We start from the raw sequence: 21413 nt of genomic DNA on the forward strand, positions 1-21413 counted from the left end.
GACTTCTATGGCCCCACTGAAATATGTGCTATAGTCTCCCATCTGCTTAAGTATGAGCAACCCTTTATGATGTTAGAAACAGGTAGTTTGAGTATCATCCTGCTGAACACCCTCTGTAGATGTAATTAAAAAAAATATGGGGACTTTCCTATAGTTCCTTTTATTGCAGTTCATGGTGCCAGATGTCTTCCAGACCTGGTGTGTGGATCTCTGATTTGGTTCCCGTATTGTAAGGAAAGCATAGATGTGATCGAGGCACCTTTGTAAAGACAAATATGTGGCGTGAGGTCTTCTACTGTGATAGAGACCTTAGATTACAGCTTGGTTTGTGTAGGAAAGTAAGATCTGCTTCTTATGGTTACCCCCACTTTTTGCTTGATGTCTCACTGTTTTTGACTAGTCTGACTGAGATCTTGCTAATCAGGACCCCAGTCTATCTGCTTTCTCCCTTAAATTGACATACCTGTACTTTGGTACACTCCAGATTGGATACTGGGGTACCCTTATCAGTCCCCGGTATATGGTACACATGTACCAAGGGCATAGGTACCCCAGAGGCCTCCAATGGGCTGAAGCATGTATTATGCCACCCATGAGAGGCCATGCAAAATGGAACTCTAGATCTGCTACTGCAGCCTGTGTAAGATGGTGCTTGCACCACTTAAGTTAGATATAGGTTCACTATATCTGTTGGTCACTTCACTTAAAACTTATAAGTCACCCCTATAGCAGGCCTTAACAATCCTGAAGGCAGGGTTCTGGGTTGTATATGAGAGGGTGCCCCTGCATGAGCAGAGCCTCTCTGCTGCCTTCAGAGACCATTTTTCCGGGTTGTCTGTGACTCAACCGGACATGTAGTTAGAGGTGCATTATAACCTCGCGGTAAATGCTATCTCGAAAACAGCGGCATAGAAACATATCGTGTTTGGTATCAAACACCTTGGAATCATACCTTCACACCAGTAACTGGTGTGAGAGGTATGATTCCACCCTTCGGAAGCGAGCTTCGTGGGGTCACTGGTCTAACCGGTGCCAGCCTTCTCGACCCGGACAATACAAAATGGATGCTGCCGACCAGAGACACATTTCTGCCCTCCTGCTGCTGAGCCAAGCTCGAGCAGAGGAAGGCAGCACAATAGGCATCCTGTCACAGGGAGGTGTGACCACCTCCCAGACAGGATTTAGTGTATTGGGGCTGGGTGGGTCCACTCTGAGAGTGCTTGAAAGTCTGCACTTGGGCCACATTTGGTGTCCCTGTGCGTAGTCCAGCTCAAACCAGTTCTGGGAGCCATTGGCTCCTGCTCTGGCGCAAATCTGGACAAAGAACATGGGTGTAGCCATCGCTCTGTCCTGCCCCTCCCCTAGGATGGTCCCCTGAATCTGTCCAACCCTCTCCCGTGGGTACAAAAGAGCTTACCTGGCTGTAAGACTTTAGATTTTACGTGGACAAAATTCTACAAGAAGAAACCCCTGACCTTCGACCGTCTGGGCACGTTGGACTTCGCTGGACCTCGAATGGACTCAACCTCGTCCCGCTTTCCTTCCGAAGCTTAGTTTGTGCCTTTGCTCCATACAGGCTCTGTGCAGGACCAGTGGTGCACTTAAGACAAAAGAAGAATCTCCCTTGGAGTGAAGGAGTCACTCCCTTGCTTCGCAGGCACCTAACTGCTCCTGAGCTCCTGCGGACTCTGAAGATTTCAGCAACAAAGGAGGTGGGTTTCTGAAGGTCCCTGAGGTCGATCTGCCTTCTCACCGAGTTTGAGGCCAGTATCCCTCGTGGGGACTGCATAACCCAAACCCCTATGCACCACGTCCATTTGCAGTTGTATATGCTTGTTGGCGATTCCCGAGCTTGTGCGTTGAACTCTGACCCTGAGCATTATTTGCACCAAAGAACTCCGGCCTCCTCGCACCGTGTGCTCCGTGGGCTGGTGCTTTGCAATCTTGCTTGAGGTCCCCTCGTGACTCCTGGTCATTCGGCCTGTGGGTCCTCCTGAGGGTCATCTTGATTTCTCGTGGGCTTTCCTGGTTGCTCCAGACGTGCCCTGACTCCCCATTGCTTGGTGAGTTCCCTGGACCTTGCTGGTCCACACTGTAACCTGTTTGACCTACCTGCGTGGGTTGCTTTTGTCAAGGCTTTGTTGGTGCTCCAGCCAAACATCGACTCCTCGGCACTCGACATCCGTGGTGGAACAGCTCCCATCCAGCTCCTGGTCATCCTTAATGTCTCCTGGTCCTCGTGGCAGCAGAGTCAAGCATCTCTTCTTCGCACTTAAAGCACCCAACATCGGTGGGCATTTGTCTCCCGAGCCCCTGGTCACTCTGAAGTGACCCAGACTCTGTCCCCTCTGCTTTCAGGTTCCTTCCTTCCAGAATCCAGGCTTGGATTCATCCGGACCCTTTTCACCTTCACAGCAGCAGTACTTCTTCACAACCCTCCATTAAGAACGACAGGAGTTTCCGACGCCACTTAAGACCTATGCACCCGGCTCCTGTGGGATAGGTAACTCGGATACTACGGTATCCACGGGTGGGGTGGCTCTTCAAACTCTTAAGTTCCAAAAGGATTCGCTCAAAGTCCTCCTAGAAGGGTCCTTAAATGTTTACTATCCAACCGCGACTTTCCCCCAGAGTTGTATGGAGCATGCGGTTGTGTTTCCTCACTGCACCCGTCTTCCGTGGGCTCCCTGTGTCATTACCTTGGGTGGTTCATTGGGGTCCCAGCAATTCTACGTGCACTAGTCACTGTGTCTAGTCAAGTCGTGATTGTTATAACTCTATTTTAGTATATGGTTTGGTCTCCCCCTGGAGCCCGCTGTGTATTGTGCTACTTACAACCGTTCTATTGATCTCGTATAGTGTGCTTTGTGTTTTATCCTCGTGTAGAGGATAGTAGAGAGTGTTATATTATTAAATACATAATTTTATATAACTACTGTGTGGTTCCCCTTCATTTAGTCATTCAGGTGATATTCTGGTAAAACAAGCTGCTTTACATTCCTTCAAGATTATGCCTGAAGGCTGCTCTCCACAGCTACCACTAGGATATTTTATTTAAAAAATGTTATATAGCGCGAACAAGATCCCGAAGGATATTGGAGCGCTTTACAAAAAGATGGAAGGAAGTGCAATATCGACATCAACAAAAGCATAACAAACATGAATAATTACCGTACAAAGGGGTCAAAGGAGAATAATACAACAGCTAATATATAGCGGGCTAAGAAGGGGGCAAACGGTAAGGTACAGAAGAGTAGCATCAAATGAAAGTCTTAACGGTTGTAGGATCAGAGACTTCGAGCAGATAATCATAACCCATTTAAGATAAGAACTTGTTCATTAGGAATCTTTTAGCTTCCAGTTTGAAAGCAGCCCTGGAGGAGAGTTTCCAGATCTTCAGGGCAGCGCCGGAGAAGGCTTGTTGGCAGGTTCTCTTTTTTCTATAGATTTGTGGTTTCAAGAGGAAAGAGTTTGCACTTCTTGAGGTTCTACCACCCCCGGATAGTTCAAGTTTTTGCGCTAGGTATCTGAGGGTTTTGAAATGGAGGGCCTTGTGTGCCAAACAAGCCATCTTTAGCTGAATTCGAGCTTTGTAAGGCAACCATTTAAGGGATTTTAGCACTGGGGATATGTGCGCGTTTCTTTTGGTACCTGTAACCAGTCTAGCCGCGGTGTTCATAGATGCCCTTAGTGGAGTCAAGGTATATTTGGGGAGGCCACAGAGCGTAGCGCTGCCATAATCAACCATAATCAAGTTTTGGTAACACAAGCGCTTGGACCACCTGCTTGAAATCAGATTGTGGAAGGAATGGTTTGATATTTCTGAGAGTCCTCATCAAATGATTAGCTCCCTTGCACACATTGCCGATATGATTCTTCATGTTCAGATGTTTGTCACGGGTGATTCCGAGAGTTTGGCTGAGTCTATAATGAGGGGGGAGCAGTTGAAGGCAGTGAGGTGATTCAGCCAAAGGTCTGGCTTGGGGATGTGGTTTGTAGGAGAGATGAGAAGGAATTCTGTTTTGGAGGTGTTGAGCAGGAGGTGGTTATCGGTTAACCAGTTTTGAGTAGATGTTAGGATAGTGTTGAGTGAGATGAAGTTGTCCAGGGAATTGAGTTTCAAACAAGGTTGCGTATCGTCCGCATACATATGGAAGAGAATGTTCGTGGAATTTAGTGTATTAGCTAAAGGTTCCAAGAACAGGTTGAAGAGTATTGGAGTTTGGGTGGAACCATGGGGGACCCCCATGAGTACTGGAGAGGGCTGGGAGAGAGTGTGGTTCACCTTGACTCTTTGTGATCTGTGGTGGATGAAAGACGAGAACCATTGTAACACCTGACCAGAGAAGCCCATCCTGTTCTTCAGAATGGATATGAGGTTATTGTGATTGACCGTGTCGAAGGCGGAGGAAAGTCAAGGAGGATTAGGAGGCAGGATTCATTTTGGTCGAGCATTTTTAAAATGTCATCCAGGACATGAATGAGAGCCGATTCAGTGCTATGCCCCCTCCAAAAGCCAGATTGATGCTGGTCCAGGAGTTGGAAATTCTCTATGTGCGCACAAAGTTGGGATTGAACGCATTTTTCTAGGAGTTTGGCTAGGGTGGGAATGTTGGAGATAGGACGGAAGTTGTTAAAGTCAGCTCTATCAGCATTGGGGTTTTTTAGTATAGGTGATACCTGAGCTGCTTTTAGGCACTCTGAGATCGAGCCCTGTGACAGTGAAGCGTTTACAATCTTTGTCCAGGTGGGGATGAGGACGTTCTTGATTTCTTTGAAGATAGAAGGAGGCAACGGGTCGCTGAAATGATTAGATGGGTTGATACTCTGAAGAATCTTGTTGATGTCCTTTTCACTGAAGGGAGAGAAGGAGCCCTATGATAGCTTTCTAAAGGTTATCTTTGACCTCATACATCATAAGGGTAGTCTGGACTGGTACTAGGTGCCCACTTTAGTGGACAGCATATACCAGGCGACCTTCTCACAGCTAGTTTTGTGGTTATATTTACATAAACCCACATAGATACATGCATATCACTTATGTGGACTGTCCTGCATCAGCTTGGGTGCAGTTTAAGCAATATTAAGCTAGGGTTATATTAATTCATTCTCGAATACTATGAAAGTTCTGGTACACATTTGTAATGAATCTAGCTTAGCAAATTGTTTAAGGATGAGGGGACAACAAAGGCTGAATTGAATAGACTCCTCAAATATCACATTGCAGCCTGTTCTCTGGCAGCTGGCATGGCTTTTTTAAGTGGTGAATCAATTTATAATATTGGTTAATCCATTTAGATCTCATAATGCCATTAGTGCAAATACACAGCAGTTCCGATGTAGTTGGGATTCTTCTATGGATTTGAGAAAGGAGTATTTTTTGCAGTTTTACTTGGATCAGCTCTGTCTTTAAATAGGCCATGGAGCCGAGGTGGAATTGTGGAAAGAAGAGAGGTTTTTGCAGACTGTGTAAAGAGGAAATAGAAACTGCTGGGCATAGTCTGATCCGATGCCCCTTGTTGTCAGACACCTAAAGGGGGCCAATAAAACATACATGTCCTGACTGCAGGTAAAGGACGTCTTCTTGGATTAAAGTTTAGATGAACCTTGCATTGTAAATATGTCATTTACATTTTTAAAATTACTTACCTTGGTTGTAAATATGGTTTTGTGTTTTTCACACCATGAGTAAACACTTTTTAAAAAAACAAGAAAAAAACAAGCACACTCATTTGATGGGCATGCTCTGTTAAGTTTCCTTCGCATGGATTTTAGATCATTCTTTACAGTGTTCTTCCTGGCTTGTGATGTTTTCAAGCAAACAAACCCATGTTATTCCTTTAAAAAGACCAGAGCATCCTTATGAATTTCTCCCCAATCTAATCTCGGAGCTCTCCCTGAATATTTGATCTTTGGGAAGATATTAAAATTTCTTTGGATTATATTTGAGATCAATTTGGCTTCTTCAGCCCTAAACATGAGCTCAAACCAAGCCTCTTGATTTTTAACTCTGAGATAAGCTCTGCTTCACATTTATCCTCTGTTGAAAACCAAGGGTTGTTTTATTTTTTTTCTTGTGTTTTATTATTAGTGTAGAATTGTGCAGTTATCTGATGCATTTCAACCATGTCTGCACTATAGAAAATTGGATAATGAGACTGGGTTTGTACACCTGACCGACAGTAGGGCAGCTCTCTGGCACATTTTCAGGATATCACTAAGAAAATAATGACATAAAATGAATTTAAATGTAAATCATTAACATACTAAATGGTTACCCTGAAATTATGCCCTTTAAGACTTACCTTAAATATCTGTCAATGTAATATACCAATAAGCAATAAATTAAAATCATTGCTATTTTAAAATGCTACATCAATTTAAAATCAGATAAATAAAATCCATACGTTATAAACACTGACCTCCTCAAGACATGTATGTGTATGAATTAACATTCTCACAGATTTAATAATTTAAGATCACTATAACATTAAGAAACAGCAACATTGACCGCAGCACCAATAAAAGTAACTATACAACACAGCACTTGTGAGTTAGTACAATTCCAAAGAATACAACTTCATCTTTACATGCTTTAATACCTTCTTGCTGCAGCCAGAAGGAGCTGGACAGGTACACTAAATATGTGAGAGCGATTCCTGCAATCTTACCAAAGTCTGGAAAATGTGCAATTTATTGGGAAAACATTTCCATATGCTCCTAAATTCTCTCAACGGCAGCAGCAAAACTTCTCATCCTGATGTTTCTGTGTATAGAACAATGATTCCAAACATTCTTGCAGACAACTTTGGGCTGTTATAAGATTGTATGAATTTTGGATATAACATGAGTTTTCCTTGTTACGAAATCAGAATAATCCTGGACAAATCATTAGAAATGAAATACAAGTTCCTTTAAAAACAAAAAACGGATACTGGAGTTCATTCTTTCTCACAACACCTAAATCTAGGATCTCACCTGCCTGGCATAACTTGATGGTGTCAAAATTATAAGTTACTTCTTCTTGCGTGGAAAGTGTGCTGTAATAAAGATTAGGAGCACTAAGTTTAGCTTCGCTAATCGTGTAAGCTGGCTTTACCAACTGGGCATCATTCACCAAACTCTACCTGAGTAAACCTAACTTCAGGATTATCTAGGTTGGCATATTGACGAAGGCAACCCAAGAAGACTTCTGTGGGTCGCACATCGAGCAAAGTCTAACAAGTCTTCCATCTGTCCCAGGTAAACTACTAACTCATGAGTCAGCAATGGCATCAATTTAAGCTTTGTCACTTTTATGATGGAATATGGACTCTGCATCTGTGCGTAGAAACACCTGAATAAGAAGGACAAGGAACAGACTTTTACTTTTATATGAGGTGGGTTGAAATCTAGGATTACATGTACCACTAAACCAAACTCCCCGATAATTGTAAACGTAAGTTGTTGAATTATTGACCTCTTCATTGCCAAGATGCCACATGCTCGAGCTTTGTTTTTAACCTCTTCTAAGGATCACAATCTTGGTGTTGTTGATCTATAAGGAAGTAGGCAAGTCCAGGTGATGATGTGCATGAACAAAGCCATGCATATATTGTGTATATGTGCTCAGAAACTGTTCTCTGTTTGCCTTTGCCCACATCTGAGATCAGGTCTCCATCACCACAGTGTGGTGGGGTAGAGTGCTATGAGCTATCATCATCATCCTAGCACTGTGTGTTTACGAAGTAGATTACTGTACTGAAAATTGACTAGATGTTATGATAGCGTTGTGTGCTCAGGGGCCATTTGATTGTACTTCGAGGAGGTACTCTGGCACTGAAGTACTGTGCTGCTCATGGACTATAATATTGTGCTACTTGCTCGGTAAGGCCATCAGACTTTACCATTTCAACATATTGATTACTAGAATCGGAATTTGCCTAGCATCGTGACGGTAAGTTCCAATTCTATTAAGGACACGGAGGCGAGGATTATGTTTTTATCTCTCTTCGCTTTATTATTACAAAACTCACAGCAGCCAGAGAGATCTCAGAGAAATCAATAAACAATGCAAAAAACTACAACTCCCTACAACCAGGGAGGAATCCAAATACGTAGTCCATCAACTATTTCCATTGCCACCAATACATAGTCCCATGTCTGTCTCCTCCCTTCCTCTTTCTTTGCGCAAGTCATGCCACTCCATCACTGATCTTGTTTAGATCCATCATTTCCTGAAAAGAACAAGACAATGTAAGTTCTTGTGAAAAAACCGCAAGACTACATGTGATACACAATGCGGAACATTATACAAGAACTATATTATAAGTAAGTTAAACACTTAGCATCACCACAAGGGAAGAATAGACTGATTACTTATTACCATACGGGTGGGTTCGCACCATTGTGCCCTGGGAGGGATAATCCTCGCCTCCGTGTCCTTAATAGAATTGGAACTTACCGTCACGATGCTAGGCAAATTCCGATTCTATGTTAGGACCGGAGGCTTCGGATTATGCTAGTTCAATGCTTACTTAACACTAACCGCACCACATTCAGTACCAGTTTAAAATAAAACCTTTTGAAAGTAGAGTCCGAAGACCAGTCAGCTGCACGCATTAAATCTTCCAGACGCACACCCAGCGCGAAAGCATTTGAGGCCATAGCGCCCCATGCTGAGTGGGCACCAAACTGTTTAGTGTCAATACCAGCTTCCTGCATGACCCAGCGCACCCACCTAGCTATGGTGGGGGAAGAGACAGCTTTGTGTGGCTTCTTGAAAGCTATCAAGAGTTGTTGCTCGCCCGGAGAGCGGAGTTCCTGCGTCAAGTCTTCGTACGCCTTCAGACAATCCACCACACATAATTTCGGAGTGTCCCGAAAAGCCGGGTACGAAACCGATCTGGTACGAGATTTAGTACGGCGACCTACTGTAAAAACGACCCCTTCCAGGGCAAAGGTCCGTGCCGAAATGTCCAAAGAGCGAACGTCTGAAACTCTCCTGCAGGAGACCAAGCACAGAAGCATGGCGAGCTTGGAGGATAATTCCTTCAAAGAAAGATATGTATTGGATTGCCAAGAAAGAAACGGGTTCAAGACAAGATTGACGTCCCACAGGACGGAATAGCGAGGTTCCGGAGGCAATGACAATCTTATACCACGCAGAAGTCTGCAAACCAATGGATGTTCTCCAACCGGAGAGCCGTCCAGCGGAACGTAACTGGCTGAAATTGCGGATCTGATCGCGTTAATGGAGTGATACGCCAAACCTTCCGACGCTAAGCTTACTAAGAAATTCAGGATGGGACGACTCCTGCGACCACGGGATCCAGGTTCCCTCGAAGACACCAACGAACCCATCTCGTCCAAGCGGAGTGGTAACGCTTCGTGGTGCTATCTGCCCAAGCTTTTGACAAGAGGGCCTCAGCCTGTCCACCGTCGCCTAGAAGCCCCCACACCATGAGGCGGAGCGTCCCCTGCGTGACTAGATAGTGAGAATCTCCGTCCGGGTTCAGAAGCAGGTGAGGATACAGGGGGAGTAGGATTGGAAAATCCCAGGAAAGTTCCAGAAGAACTGGAAACCAAACTTGAGACCTCCAAAAGGCCGTTACCAGGATTACTTCCGCGTCCTGCCGGCGGATCTGTGCCGCCGTCCTAGTTATCATTGAAAAGGGTGGAAACGCATAGCTCCGTTCTGCGCTCCAATCCTGAAGGAAGGCATCCATGGCAAGAGCCATTAGATCCGGCCTCCAACTGAAGAACCTCGGGACCTGGTGGTCCAGGCGAGAGGCAAAGAGGTCTGCCGAAAAAGGTCCCCAAAGACTGTTCAACCACTGGAAGATCGGAGGGTCCAGCTTCCAAAGACTGGAGTTGTGGAGATGTCTCGAGTGCTAGTCCACGACCTGATTGTTCTGGCCCGGAAGATACTCTGCCGTCACCGAGATATGGTGATCCAAACAGAAACCCCAAAAGTCTTTCGCTAGATTTGCCAACGCCCGGGATCGGGGACCTCCCAACCGATTGACATACCAATCCACAGAGATGTTGTCCATTTTTAATAGGATGCATGATTGCACTCTGTCCTTGGTCCAACATCGCACCGAGAAGGAAGCCGCTAGAAGTTCCAAACAATTGATATGAAGGTCCTGTTCGTCCAGAGACCAAACCCTTCCAGTGGGAAAATCTCCGCACCGAGCGTCCCAGCCTGACCTGCTGGCGTCGGATTTGATGACCAAATCCGGAACTGAGCCGAATATCGCGCGTCTATTCCACGCCTCCATATGGGACAACCACCATGCAATCTCTTCCCTGGCCTCCGCCGAGAGAGGAACCACATGATCGTACGATCGACCTCTCCTGAGATGATACGCCTTGAGACACTGGAGGGCTTGGTAATGTAAGGGCCCTGGAAAGATCGCTTGGATCGATGACGACAGAAGACCCACCAGTCTTGCCAAGTGTTGTAAAGAGGTGACAGGCCTGGAAACAGTGTGACGTAATTCGTGGCAAATTTTCGCCATCTTCCGCGACAGAAGACTCGGGGTCGCTTGGACGGAGTCCACCACAAGCCCAAGAAACATCACCAACTGAGAAGGCTTGAGGATCAACTTGGCCTCGTTGATGATGAACTTCAGATCCTGCAAAAGAGTCACCGTCTGCCGAAGATGTCACGACAAAGTCTGGGGACATTGGGCCATAAGAAGAAGGTTGTCTAAATAGACGATCATGCGAATGCCCCGCGCTCGAAGGAACTCCACTGCGGGGTGCAACACCTTGGTGAAGCACCACGGAGCCGAGGAAAGTCCGAATGGAAGGGTGGTGAACTCGTACATCAGATCCCTCCAAAAAAACTGTAGGAACCGTTGGTGGGGCGGGTGGATGGGAATCACCAGGTTGGCATCTTTCAAGTCCAAGCCTGCCATTCAATCGGAAGGCAGAAGGACGTCGCGTAGCAGATGGATTCCCTCCATCTTGAAATGGCGGTACACCAACCAACCATTGAATTCCTTGAGATTGATAACCGGCCGACGACCCCCGTCGGCTTTGTCCACCACAAAAATATTGCTGAGAAAACCGTGAGGGTGCAAAGTTGATCGACAAATGGCTCCTTTGCGGAGCAATTCGGAGACCTCGTCGATCAACTGTGCTTCCTGGGGATTGAAAGCTAGCGGACGAGGCCGCGTCTCTTGTTGAGGGTTGCCGAAAAATTCTACATGAAAGCCCTGAACGGTTTTAAGAACCCGCGCATCGGAGGCTAAAGCTGCCCATGCGCTTTGAAAGAACGCTAGCCGCCCCCCTATGCGAATCTGCTCTGCTGGAAGGACACTTACCATTGGAATTTCCACCGCCAGAGTTGGACTTGAAACTTCCACCGCCTCTGAAACGTTGTCCTCGTGTTGGATAGAAGTTCGTGTAATTCGCGGTTGAATTATATTGTCCCCGACCAGAGCCTTGTCCCCTTGAGGAATTTTGTTGGATCCGCGGCCGGACGAGCGGTCCCTGCCTCGACTGGCCCTGCGGAAAACCCGCTGGGTAAAAACCCTTTTGATATTGGACTGGGCCTTGTCCAGCGAAGTAAACGTAGAGACAAATTTCCCTAATTCCTTAATAAATGGCTCACCGAACAGGCCCCCTTGGGCCACTGCTCCTGCCTCTGAGGAGGCCAGATCACCAAGTTTAGGGTCAAGTTTGATCAACAACGAGCAGCGGCGCTCGGTTGAAAGGGCACAATTAGCGTTGCCCATGAAAATAATGGCCCGCTGGGCCCAGTTTCTGGAAAAAATTGGCGAACCTGACACCTTAGCCTCCTCCGCCATGTCCAAGATCTTCGTCATTGGACCGATAGCGTCGACGAGCTTGTCCTGACAGGACCGCCAGGATCTATCCATACCCTTCCTAGGGTCCTTCACGTATTTCACCGAAAAAGTGGCCATTTTAGGGTCCAACTCCGGCGTAAAAGCAATTTTGTCGGCTAGGGTGGGTCTCGGGCACTCCGCCCGCAAACAACCCCGAGTCTCCTTCTTGAGAGGCTTGCGGAGCCGATTCGCGACAAACCGGGCAACCTTATCGCCCGGAACCCAGGCCGAAGACAGGGGGTGCATGATATCGTCGGGGTTAAGCATACCAGAATCCTCCTCCGGTGCCGCCGAAGAGGAGGTGGTCGTTGGACGCCAGGGACGAGAGGACCCAACCTCCTCGTCGGTATCCCCTTGGGTGTCATTATCCGTTGCAAGGGACGGAGGGTCCCGAATATCTTGAGGAGCTTCCACCAGTGGTGGGGGTGGGGCCGACCGTCGATGCCTTAGCTAGAAACGCCGGCTTAAGATGTGCAAAGGCATCCACGTTCACTCCTTCCGGGAGCTGCTTCTTGGACGGTGGGGGGGCCTTCCCAGGACACTCGCCGGGGGGCACCACGATACCTGCTCGCACTGCGGCCAACCTATTGCACTCCTGCACTATTCTGTCAGAGAGGCGTTGATCCATAGGGCCAACTACCTCGTTAACCTCCCTGTAAATGGAGGAATCTACTGCTTCAAAGAAATCATCATCGTAAGGTAGGTACTCCTGGACCTCCTCTTCATAGTACTCTGTCTGGTCATTCATACTGCTAAGGTAGGTAATTAAGTAAAAATACCCCTTGACTGAACTTGTAAAGCGTGCAGTGCACAGGAAAACCAGGAAGGTAATTAGGGGCAGGCCGGAGGCTGCACAAATTTTGGGTAGCCCAAAGGACCACAGACAGGCTTGCACCAAACCAGAAATGCGCAAAACCCTGAGGAAAAAACCTGACCGTGTTACTGCCTCCCAGCGCGTAGAAAACACTGTTTAATTGCCCACAAATGTGTGCGCTCACCGCGAGGAAAAATACCTGATTATTGAAGGTGCAATGTACAGCGCTACTATGCGCGTTCACCGCGGGTAAATCCCGCAATACGGACCCCCGCCGGGGCGTTCAAAGTTACCAATGAGGGAATACAATCCGTTTATAAACCGAACGTTCAGGTGAGGCAGACGGGGACAAGGCTCGCTGCTCCTTTCCCTTGCAGCGCGGCTCCTCATCTGAGGGACCGCGGCGCGAGAGCGACGAGAGGAGCGAGTCCCTCTAGCGGCCGCAGACGGCGCCGCACCAGCAGCGCCGTCCAGCAGGGGGGCCGGCCACGTGAGGAGCAGAGAACGTTTCCGCGGCCGGCTTGGGGATCTGAAAGGAAACGCCGACAGCGCTCGCAAAGGTGATAACGTTGCCCACACTGAACAAACACAGCGCTGCAATTATACAAACGGTCAAAGAAGCGCCTGTAATCAAATAACCATGTACGACCACATAACACAACCAAACAGGGAAAACCACTTAACTGGCTGCGAAGCAGCGAAGAAAGAAGAAGGGAGGAGACAGACATGGGACTATGTATCGGTGGCAATGGAAATAGTTGATGGACTACGTACTTGGATTCCTCCCGGGTTGTAGGGAGTTGTAGATTTTTGCATTGTTTATTGATTTCTCTGAGATCTCTCTGGCTGCTGTGAGTTTTGTAATAATAAAGCGAGGAGAGATAAAAGCATAATCCGAAGCCTCCGGTCCTGACATAGAATCCATCACGGTTTCCAAGAAACTGAATTGCTGAACTGGAAAGAAGGCAATGTGGCCAGAGAAATGACAAATACTGCACCTGTGATGCCTTTGTGTGCAGAAATATCCTGAAGTAGGCTGCTCATGCTGCGATCTAAGGTGTATGTCTTTTTTTATATGTACTTCCAATTACAACCGATTTCCAATTACTTCCAAATACTACCAATGTATTTACTGAGATATATAAAGCTCCACGTACTGACCAGGAAGCTTCAGAGCAAACGCTTGATTTAACCCGCTTCCTTCTCTCTAGGCCACTGCTTTCATCACTTTGGCAGCAGCGCTGGTAGGTAGCGAACAGAGTAAAGTGCTGAAATGCTCTTGAACAGTGAAAGCTAATTGGATATTAGCCTCCTTTACTGAATTATTGGGTTAAAAGGCCAGTAATTAAACATCGACTGCTTCCGATTAGCGCTAGTTCACTGTTGCGCTGGAGTACATTAGACCAGTCGGAGCGGCCTAGACTGCATTTGATGTAAGAACTTCCATTTGTTCGATCTGTTTTGAATTTTATATATAACCCCAAATGTGCCACATCATATTAAGATTGTAAAGGAAGCAAACCACCCATATTGCGTAGACTGTCACCACCTATAGAAGGCCTTTGTAAATTATGTATATGGATATGACCATGCAAGGGCTGATATTACATTAAGGCAATACTAGACGGTTGCCTAGGGTACCACTGGGAGGGAGTCAATATGTTGCTGTTAAATCCATGCCTCTGTTCAATGCAGTGCACCATAGGACGCATCCCAAACCTGTGTTTCATTCATCCATGTGTATTGTACTCTTAAAAATGAGAACGTATTATCTTGCTTCCATATGAGATTGATTATTTAATGTTTAAAAAACTGTACACTGTGCCTAGAAGTTGGGCCTCTAATGTTTGCTTCACATTAAAATGTTAATAAATAAATACAATAGAAAATGAACAGATGTATAAGGTTCATGCAGTCTTGTTCCTTGAAGTAACATGACATGTCTTCCCTGGACTTAGTGTTCCCCATACTTTGAGAGTTTGGCGGATGGGTTACCACCGTATTACAAGTGCATTATATCCTATGGCACTAGTAATACCGCAGACGGGATATCCGTCACGTTTTTAACAGAGTATTCAATCCGCCACTCTGAATTGCTGCTGTTCTTGGAGTGGGGGAAGACCGGTCAGAGTTCCCACAGAGGTGAATCCAGCACAGTCCTACCTGAGCGGGATGGCAGACTTACCATACATTAAAAAGGGTAAAATAATAATAATCATCTAGTTGCCTAATTTGATCACTGTTTTATTCTTTTCGAATTCTTTATCCCATTTTCATTTTATTTTTGGGTCTCACCCAATACCTAAGAGTTTGAAAGCGGAGACCATGCAGTACGGCTCCTGCCATTGGTTTTCAGGGCATGGTCTGAAATCGTGTGAGGCATTCCTTCTGGGTGACCCTCAAGCCATTCTGGATCCCCCTTGCATACTTAACGCTAAGAGGATGCTTGTGGTGTTCACCATGGCTCCAGCCTCTCCACTGTGTATGTTGTACTACGTGGTTGTCTCACCCAAACACACACCAATATGCATATCCATATGGTATTTTTTGTTTGGATGCTGATGTGTCATGGTGTGCAATTTACAACAAAGCTGGCTGGTGGTGTGGGATTAGATGGACATCTTCCAACTCAAACTGAACATGCTTAAGATAGACGGTATAGTAGCTCGAAGCAGTCTGGAATTCAGGATCCCTCCATTTGTTCTTCGAATTTGTGATTTTGCTTGGTTCAAATGAAAGTGACCAGTAATGTCGAGGTCGAGCGTGATGCTCACCTAACCAAACTCATTTTTCTGGTGCTAGCCTCCACAATGTGGCATTATGGAGCTTTTCAACGTCTCCTTACTAATACATTACATTCTGCAAAGGATCAAAAAAGTGGTTTTCTAACGTCCATGACTCTTGTCTTTTTTTTTTTTGATTTGCTGTCTGTGTAGTGGGCTCAGAGCAAAAATCCCTATTAGGGAGTACCTATGCCCTAGAAATAACACACGTTGCATAATCTGATAGTTGAAAAAGTAACAATAGGTACAGGGCTTTAAGTGGGCCGGGTCTCACCGGTGCTGAGCACCGGCAGTTTTTTAAAGGGGGCCACGAAACGGGTCTCTATCGGGCTCTGTTTTGTGCCCTGGCACAGCCGGTCCATTTTTTCCGGACTGCAGTGACAGCAGGCGCATCGATGTGCGCGTGTTCACACTGCTCACTTCTCACTTGGGGAGAAGTTACAGCTTGACGTCATGCCAGGGGAGCGTAGAATTGGAAGGGAAACCCTTTAAAGAGAGTCAATTTCTCTCTGGATTTCCCTTCTCTTTTCGAAACTCAGGAGCAGCAACATTGTTGTGGTGTCACCAGGTCTTTAAGTTGAAGCTTTTTCAATATTATATACAAGCCATAGTTGCTGCTTATTCATGTTATGCACCTAACAATCTTTGACAAAGCCAATAGTCGTGACTTGTATTTATGATGTTACTTGTTGTATCATATATCTGGATGCAATGACAAACAGCAAAATACAAGTCGGGGGCACACTATGCTAAGCACAGATTTTTAGCTTAGGTGTTTTTAAGCCACACCCAAAATAACATTGGCCACGCCCCTTTGAGAGACCCCCTCCGTTTTTTCATCCCACTCAAAGCCCTGAATAGGTATTTATATTTATTTAACCTGTGCTATAAATATGCTATAGATTCACATTTAGTAATTTGTTTTCGCTTTTCTTGTACTATATTTTCAAAAGACTTGTTTCTTTGCAGGCTTGAGGAAGGTGATGGTCCGAGCACATCGGCAAGCGTGGTGCTGGCAGGACGAATGGTATGGCCTGACCATTGAGGACATCAGGCAGCTGGAGAAGGAGGCTCAGCTCATGCTGGCCCAGAAAATGGCCCAGTATAGTTTGACAGAAAGTGAGGCGGAACACCACGGAGCCAAAGACTCCCCCGGAGAGATCGACGCTGACGCCAATACCATTTCCTCCATTGAAGCCATAGACGCGCCCAGTAATATGAGCGAATCGCTGTCAGGAAGAGGCTTAACCAAGCAGTGGTCCACTTCCTCCAGGTCATCTCGCTCTTCAAAACGAGGGGGTAAGACATATTGGCACATTAATCAGTATCTTATTGGATAGTTTCATCTATCAACTTATGTGACTAAGCTACCCGACTATCGATCACTTTAAGAAAGAAGGCAGATTGGGTTTTTGAAGCGCTGTAATAGTCGTATTATGGTTCAATAAATTGTATGTATCTTCCTTCCTCTGCCTTTCTTTCTCCCCATTGGTGGTACAAGAGTTCCCATGAGTTAAGTTATAAATGATAATTTGTGATGCACCTCCAAAACAATATGGTTCACCATACTGGGCCTTCTTGTTTTCATGGGTGTATTTCACCCAAACTCCAGTAGTTGATGTGGTCTGGGAAGCTGTTCCATTAACAAGTCACTGCAATAAAGTATGATCTCTGGATCCAACTCGCCAAAATATATGCTTATTCATGGAGTGTTGGTGTTGATAACAAGGTGAACGGGCAGACATGTTAGGGGGGTCTGTTGCACAGCGTGGCATTTTGTTTTCCAAATGTTGCGTATGTAAATTGGATTCAGCAGATGGGATCACAAAGGTGTGGGGTTCATGTCTTTTGAAGGTTGCTTTGTGTGTTGGGTGAGTCTTCTTCCCTCTGCAAGTGTTTCTGGAGCTAGAAGAAGGAAGATGGGATTGGATGTGCCTATTCATACGTGCAGTCTTGGTTTATTGCTCCTGGAGTGGATGGTGTTACAGCTTCTGTTATGTCTCTCAGCAGTCGTGTAATTTGGCTCAGCCATTATGGTCACTCCATGCCTCGAGGCTCTTGATAAACTGCTGTTGCAGGGCGGCATGCATACAGTACGCAATTCAGTAGTCAGCATGGGGGTGCAGTGAGTTGAATTAGGAGGAAATTATTTCAGTCATTGAGTTCATTGGCAGCAACTAAACTTAGTGTGAAAACGCAGCTTCTTCTTTGTAGAAGGATCTGGTCCCCCGTTGTTACCCCACTGTCTAACGCCTTTTCCAATGTGGTCTCTATGGAGACAAGCGCACACATTGCAGGCTGGTAGGCAAAGCTTTATCTGGAAAATCTGAGTAATTATGCCTTATTTAGGATGAAGGTTCAGCAATTCCCTCACTTGTGCTGCATGTTACTGTAAGAAGAACATATTTATAGACACGTGGGCACGAGCAAGACGACTCATTTATTTATTGAGTTCTTATATAAAACACTGGGTATCACCTCACAGTAACTACAGAGCCCTGACATAAACAAAATGAAAAAGAGAAAAAAGAAACAGGAAACATAAATCCGGTGGCCATTAGCGTCAAACATGGCAAGGAGAGCACGCCAAACCCACGTTCTTCTATCATGGGTCACTGGGACAGACTTAAGCTATATAAACTTCACAAAACTGCAGTTTTAAGGAGTTCCCTTAATCAGAGGTAGTTAGGTTTTGTTTGAGGTGGGGATCCAGGGTAATTCAGGGTTTAGGGCTTTGCTATTCCAATCACTGGCCGGTGTGTTTCAGTTGATTGAGTGGTCAATGAGGGATCAGTTGCGTGTATGCTGAATGGAGGTCCGGACTCGTATACGTCAGGGGCCAGGCATCATAGATATGAAAGGCTTTTTTTCACGTAGGCCTCGTAGACCATACAATGTAATGAAAGATGTCGTCTTATTAATATTCCCTCCTATACAGGATCCTTCTCTTAATGTCTCAGTGAGCATGATCACTCCTGGTCTTTTCCTATGTAGGTAATACGCACCTCACTCATGCTCGAACAAAATCTACTATTCCTTTCAAGACTGGAGTGCGACTTTTAGAGATTTTGGTGCCTTGGTTGTTTGTGAAACCCATAAAAGGTGGCACGATTTGTAAAGTTACTCCTTTGTTATGAATAAAGCCCATAATAAACAAAAACCAAATAGGCACATTTTGACAGATGAAGCATCTGTCTTATATCTGTTCTACTTTCAAAATAACCAATCAAATAGCTGGGGAAATGTGTGCAAAATATCTAATACAAATACAGTACATATGGCAATTGAAAAATAAGATCGTCTAGAAAAATTGATTGGGGGTGCTGATATTTGTTGTGATATTAATTTGTCATGAGTTGCTATTCATCATCTTAATACAGAACGTCTAACATGTTTCAGTCTGAAAATGACTCATTAGGTCTTCTGCATTTTCTTCTCGCTCTGAACACCAAAAAATATAGTAGATAAAGGCCTCTTAACTTGTTTGATTATCCTTATTTATGACACTCACTGCACTCCCAGAAACCTATGAATTGATCTAGAGCAACATCCAGCATGCCAGGTTAATAAAGAAATAGGTGCCACGTCCTCATACTGTAGCAATTCCTCATTTGTGTGACCCAGTATTTACAAACATTGTACATGTGCATTTATCGGTCCATTTACCTACTCGATCTGCTGTACAGCTCGGATGCCAGTCACAGATAGAGTAACTAACTTTATAGGTATATAGTAATCTACTCTATTTGAGCCCACCTGCACCCAAGATTCGAAAATAGTCAACTATATTCTGAACACCCCCTCATATCTGATACATGTCCTTATAATAGGTGAACAGAGAGAGGTTTACTGCAAAAACTGTAATCGAAATGTTCTAGTACATGTGCTGTGTTATGCTAGTTAATTTGCAATTATTCTCACATCTATGTGGGGAAAGCAGAGGAAGTCAAGTGTTCTCAGTGGCTCCATCTGGAAGCCTAACTCAACTCCCCTGCGCAAGAATAAACAAGCATTTGCAATGCAATAGGTCTCGCATTTACGGGAGTTTGAGCTATTGACATTGCAAATGACAATGCCTTTTAATTTTGTTTTTTAAACATAAATAAAAGGCATTGTCATTTACAATGCAATAGCTTAAACTCGCGTAAATGCGAGACCTATTGCATTGCAAATGCTTGTTTCTTTTGGAACTTTTGTCATCATACTAGATGAGCAATTGCTCTTTAAGCACAGGCAGCCGGCACTTAAGTGCCCTGTGCAGTGCATGTTCTCTGTGTGCGGGCTCTTCATGCGCGCTGTCTGCGAGACGCTTGCACATGGGTTGTGCTCCGTGCCTGTGCTGTGTTTTATTATTGTGTGAGCGCTCATCCGTACGAGCGCATACGAGGGGCGTTTCTGCTTGACTTGTGATTGTTTTCTTTGTCCTAATGCAGATTACATTGTTCCTGTCTGCGCTCTTCTTGCTGCTGTCAGACGTTTGTACTACCCCCCCCCCCCCCCTCTCACACTTCTCTTTCCAGGGCGAGCCTTGCTATGTTTTTGACGCTTGCACGGGACTGAGTGCGCCTCAAGTTTCACTTTTTAGCTTCTAGCTCGCCACAGTTACTTCGTGATATTTTGGGCCAACCAATGTATCCCCCATCACCCCTTGTCTCTCAGTTGATTGTTAGTGCTTAGAAGCATTATGATTCATGACAGGGTATGTGAGTTGGGCACAATCAGATTGGCATAACGTATGCAACAGGAGCATGGCTGACAGATTTTGCAAGTGGGCTGATGAGGCTGGCGCGCTGATTGCTCAACGCGTTCACAGTGAAGCCAGAACAGGGAGTGTACAAGAAGATGGGTGAAGCTGGCACAGGAGATGACGAAGGCGAGCGGCGAGGTAGTGATGATATTCGCACAAGTGGGTCAGGGAATGTATCTAACAGAAAGGCAGAAAGACCCAGCGAGGCCGGACCCCGAAGTGTGGCTGTGGAGACACACCTAGGGTACCGGGAGCAGGGGCGGTCTGTGAAGCTGCCGCGCTCGCTGTTAGAGGAGCGGGGTGCGCTAGCCTGACGCACTGTTTACGGGGGTGAGGGTAGTGTGTGAGACTGGGACAGTGACCAGTGTCAGAGAGGCAGCCATGCACTTGGCAGTGATACCAGCGATGCACTTTTAAAATGTTTGTGCACCGTATTACTAGCAGAATGGTGAGCAAACAGATGTGCAATATGGTGAAGTAGAGAAGTGCGGCACACTAAGTGGGCCCGTGATGCCTTTGGTGCCCACGCGCCATTTGCCTAGGCTCGCTGGTGAAGCTGTGCACACACTAGCAAACGATTACATCATAGAGGCCAGCACACTAAATGACACGTGGATTGGTCCTAGACTAGTTGTGCACCATCAGTGTAGAATGCACAACCTCAGTTGTAGTTTGGTAACGCATGGTCGATGTGCGCGTACTGACGTCAGAGAGGCAACACGAGGTCGCAAGTGATGTCACTAAAGCATTGTCAAATAGTGTGTGCGCTACATCAGTGGTAGGTTGATACTCTCCTCCATAAGACTTGCTTACAGGTGAAAGCGCCTTGGTCCTCCACCTTCCAGCTTCTTACCTGAGAGCGCGGACTCTAGATTCACCATCCTCCAAGCAGGGCTGCCCACGAGCTGTCCCTCAGCACCTGCCCGCTGCCACTGCCCGCTCCTCGGCTTTGCAGGTGAGCCTGGGTAAGGAAGAGCAGCTCTGTGCGCCGCGCCCACCTTTGGCTGCCGGCTTATGCAAAGTGCGCATTTGCATACAGCGACTCTCCTGCTGGGTCCCAAGGCTGCTGCAACCCCCCTGGGAGTAGAAAAGCGATAAAGATCACAGTCATCCTCCTGTGCAGCCACTCTTAGCCCCCCTAAACAGCCACCAGTATCACATGGAACAGGCTTACAGGACGTATGCGCCCATTTACCCTACGCCTGCCAAAGCTGAAATCCCCAAAATTTCCC

At 46.0% G+C, this 21413-nt stretch overlaps 1 protein-coding gene across 8 annotated transcripts in view; it reads left to right on the top strand.

Annotated features, from left to right (window-relative positions):
- PITPNM2 (phosphatidylinositol transfer protein membrane associated 2) overlaps positions 1-21413 on the top strand; it is a 1082174-nt gene that overhangs the window by 670014 nt on the left and 390747 nt on the right. For all 8 annotated transcript variants that reach the window (XM_085633970.1, XM_085633975.1, XM_085633974.1 and 5 more), the window contains one exon: positions 16404-16733. In XM_085633970.1, the coding sequence (XP_085490096.1) occupies positions 16404-16733 (330 nt within the window). The remainder of the gene's footprint in view (positions 1-16403; positions 16734-21413) is intronic.

This window comes from Triturus cristatus, chromosome 11 (genome assembly GCF_964204655.1).
Source record: "Triturus cristatus chromosome 11, aTriCri1.1, whole genome shotgun sequence".
Classification (NCBI taxonomy): domain Eukaryota; kingdom Metazoa; phylum Chordata; class Amphibia; order Caudata; family Salamandridae; genus Triturus; species Triturus cristatus.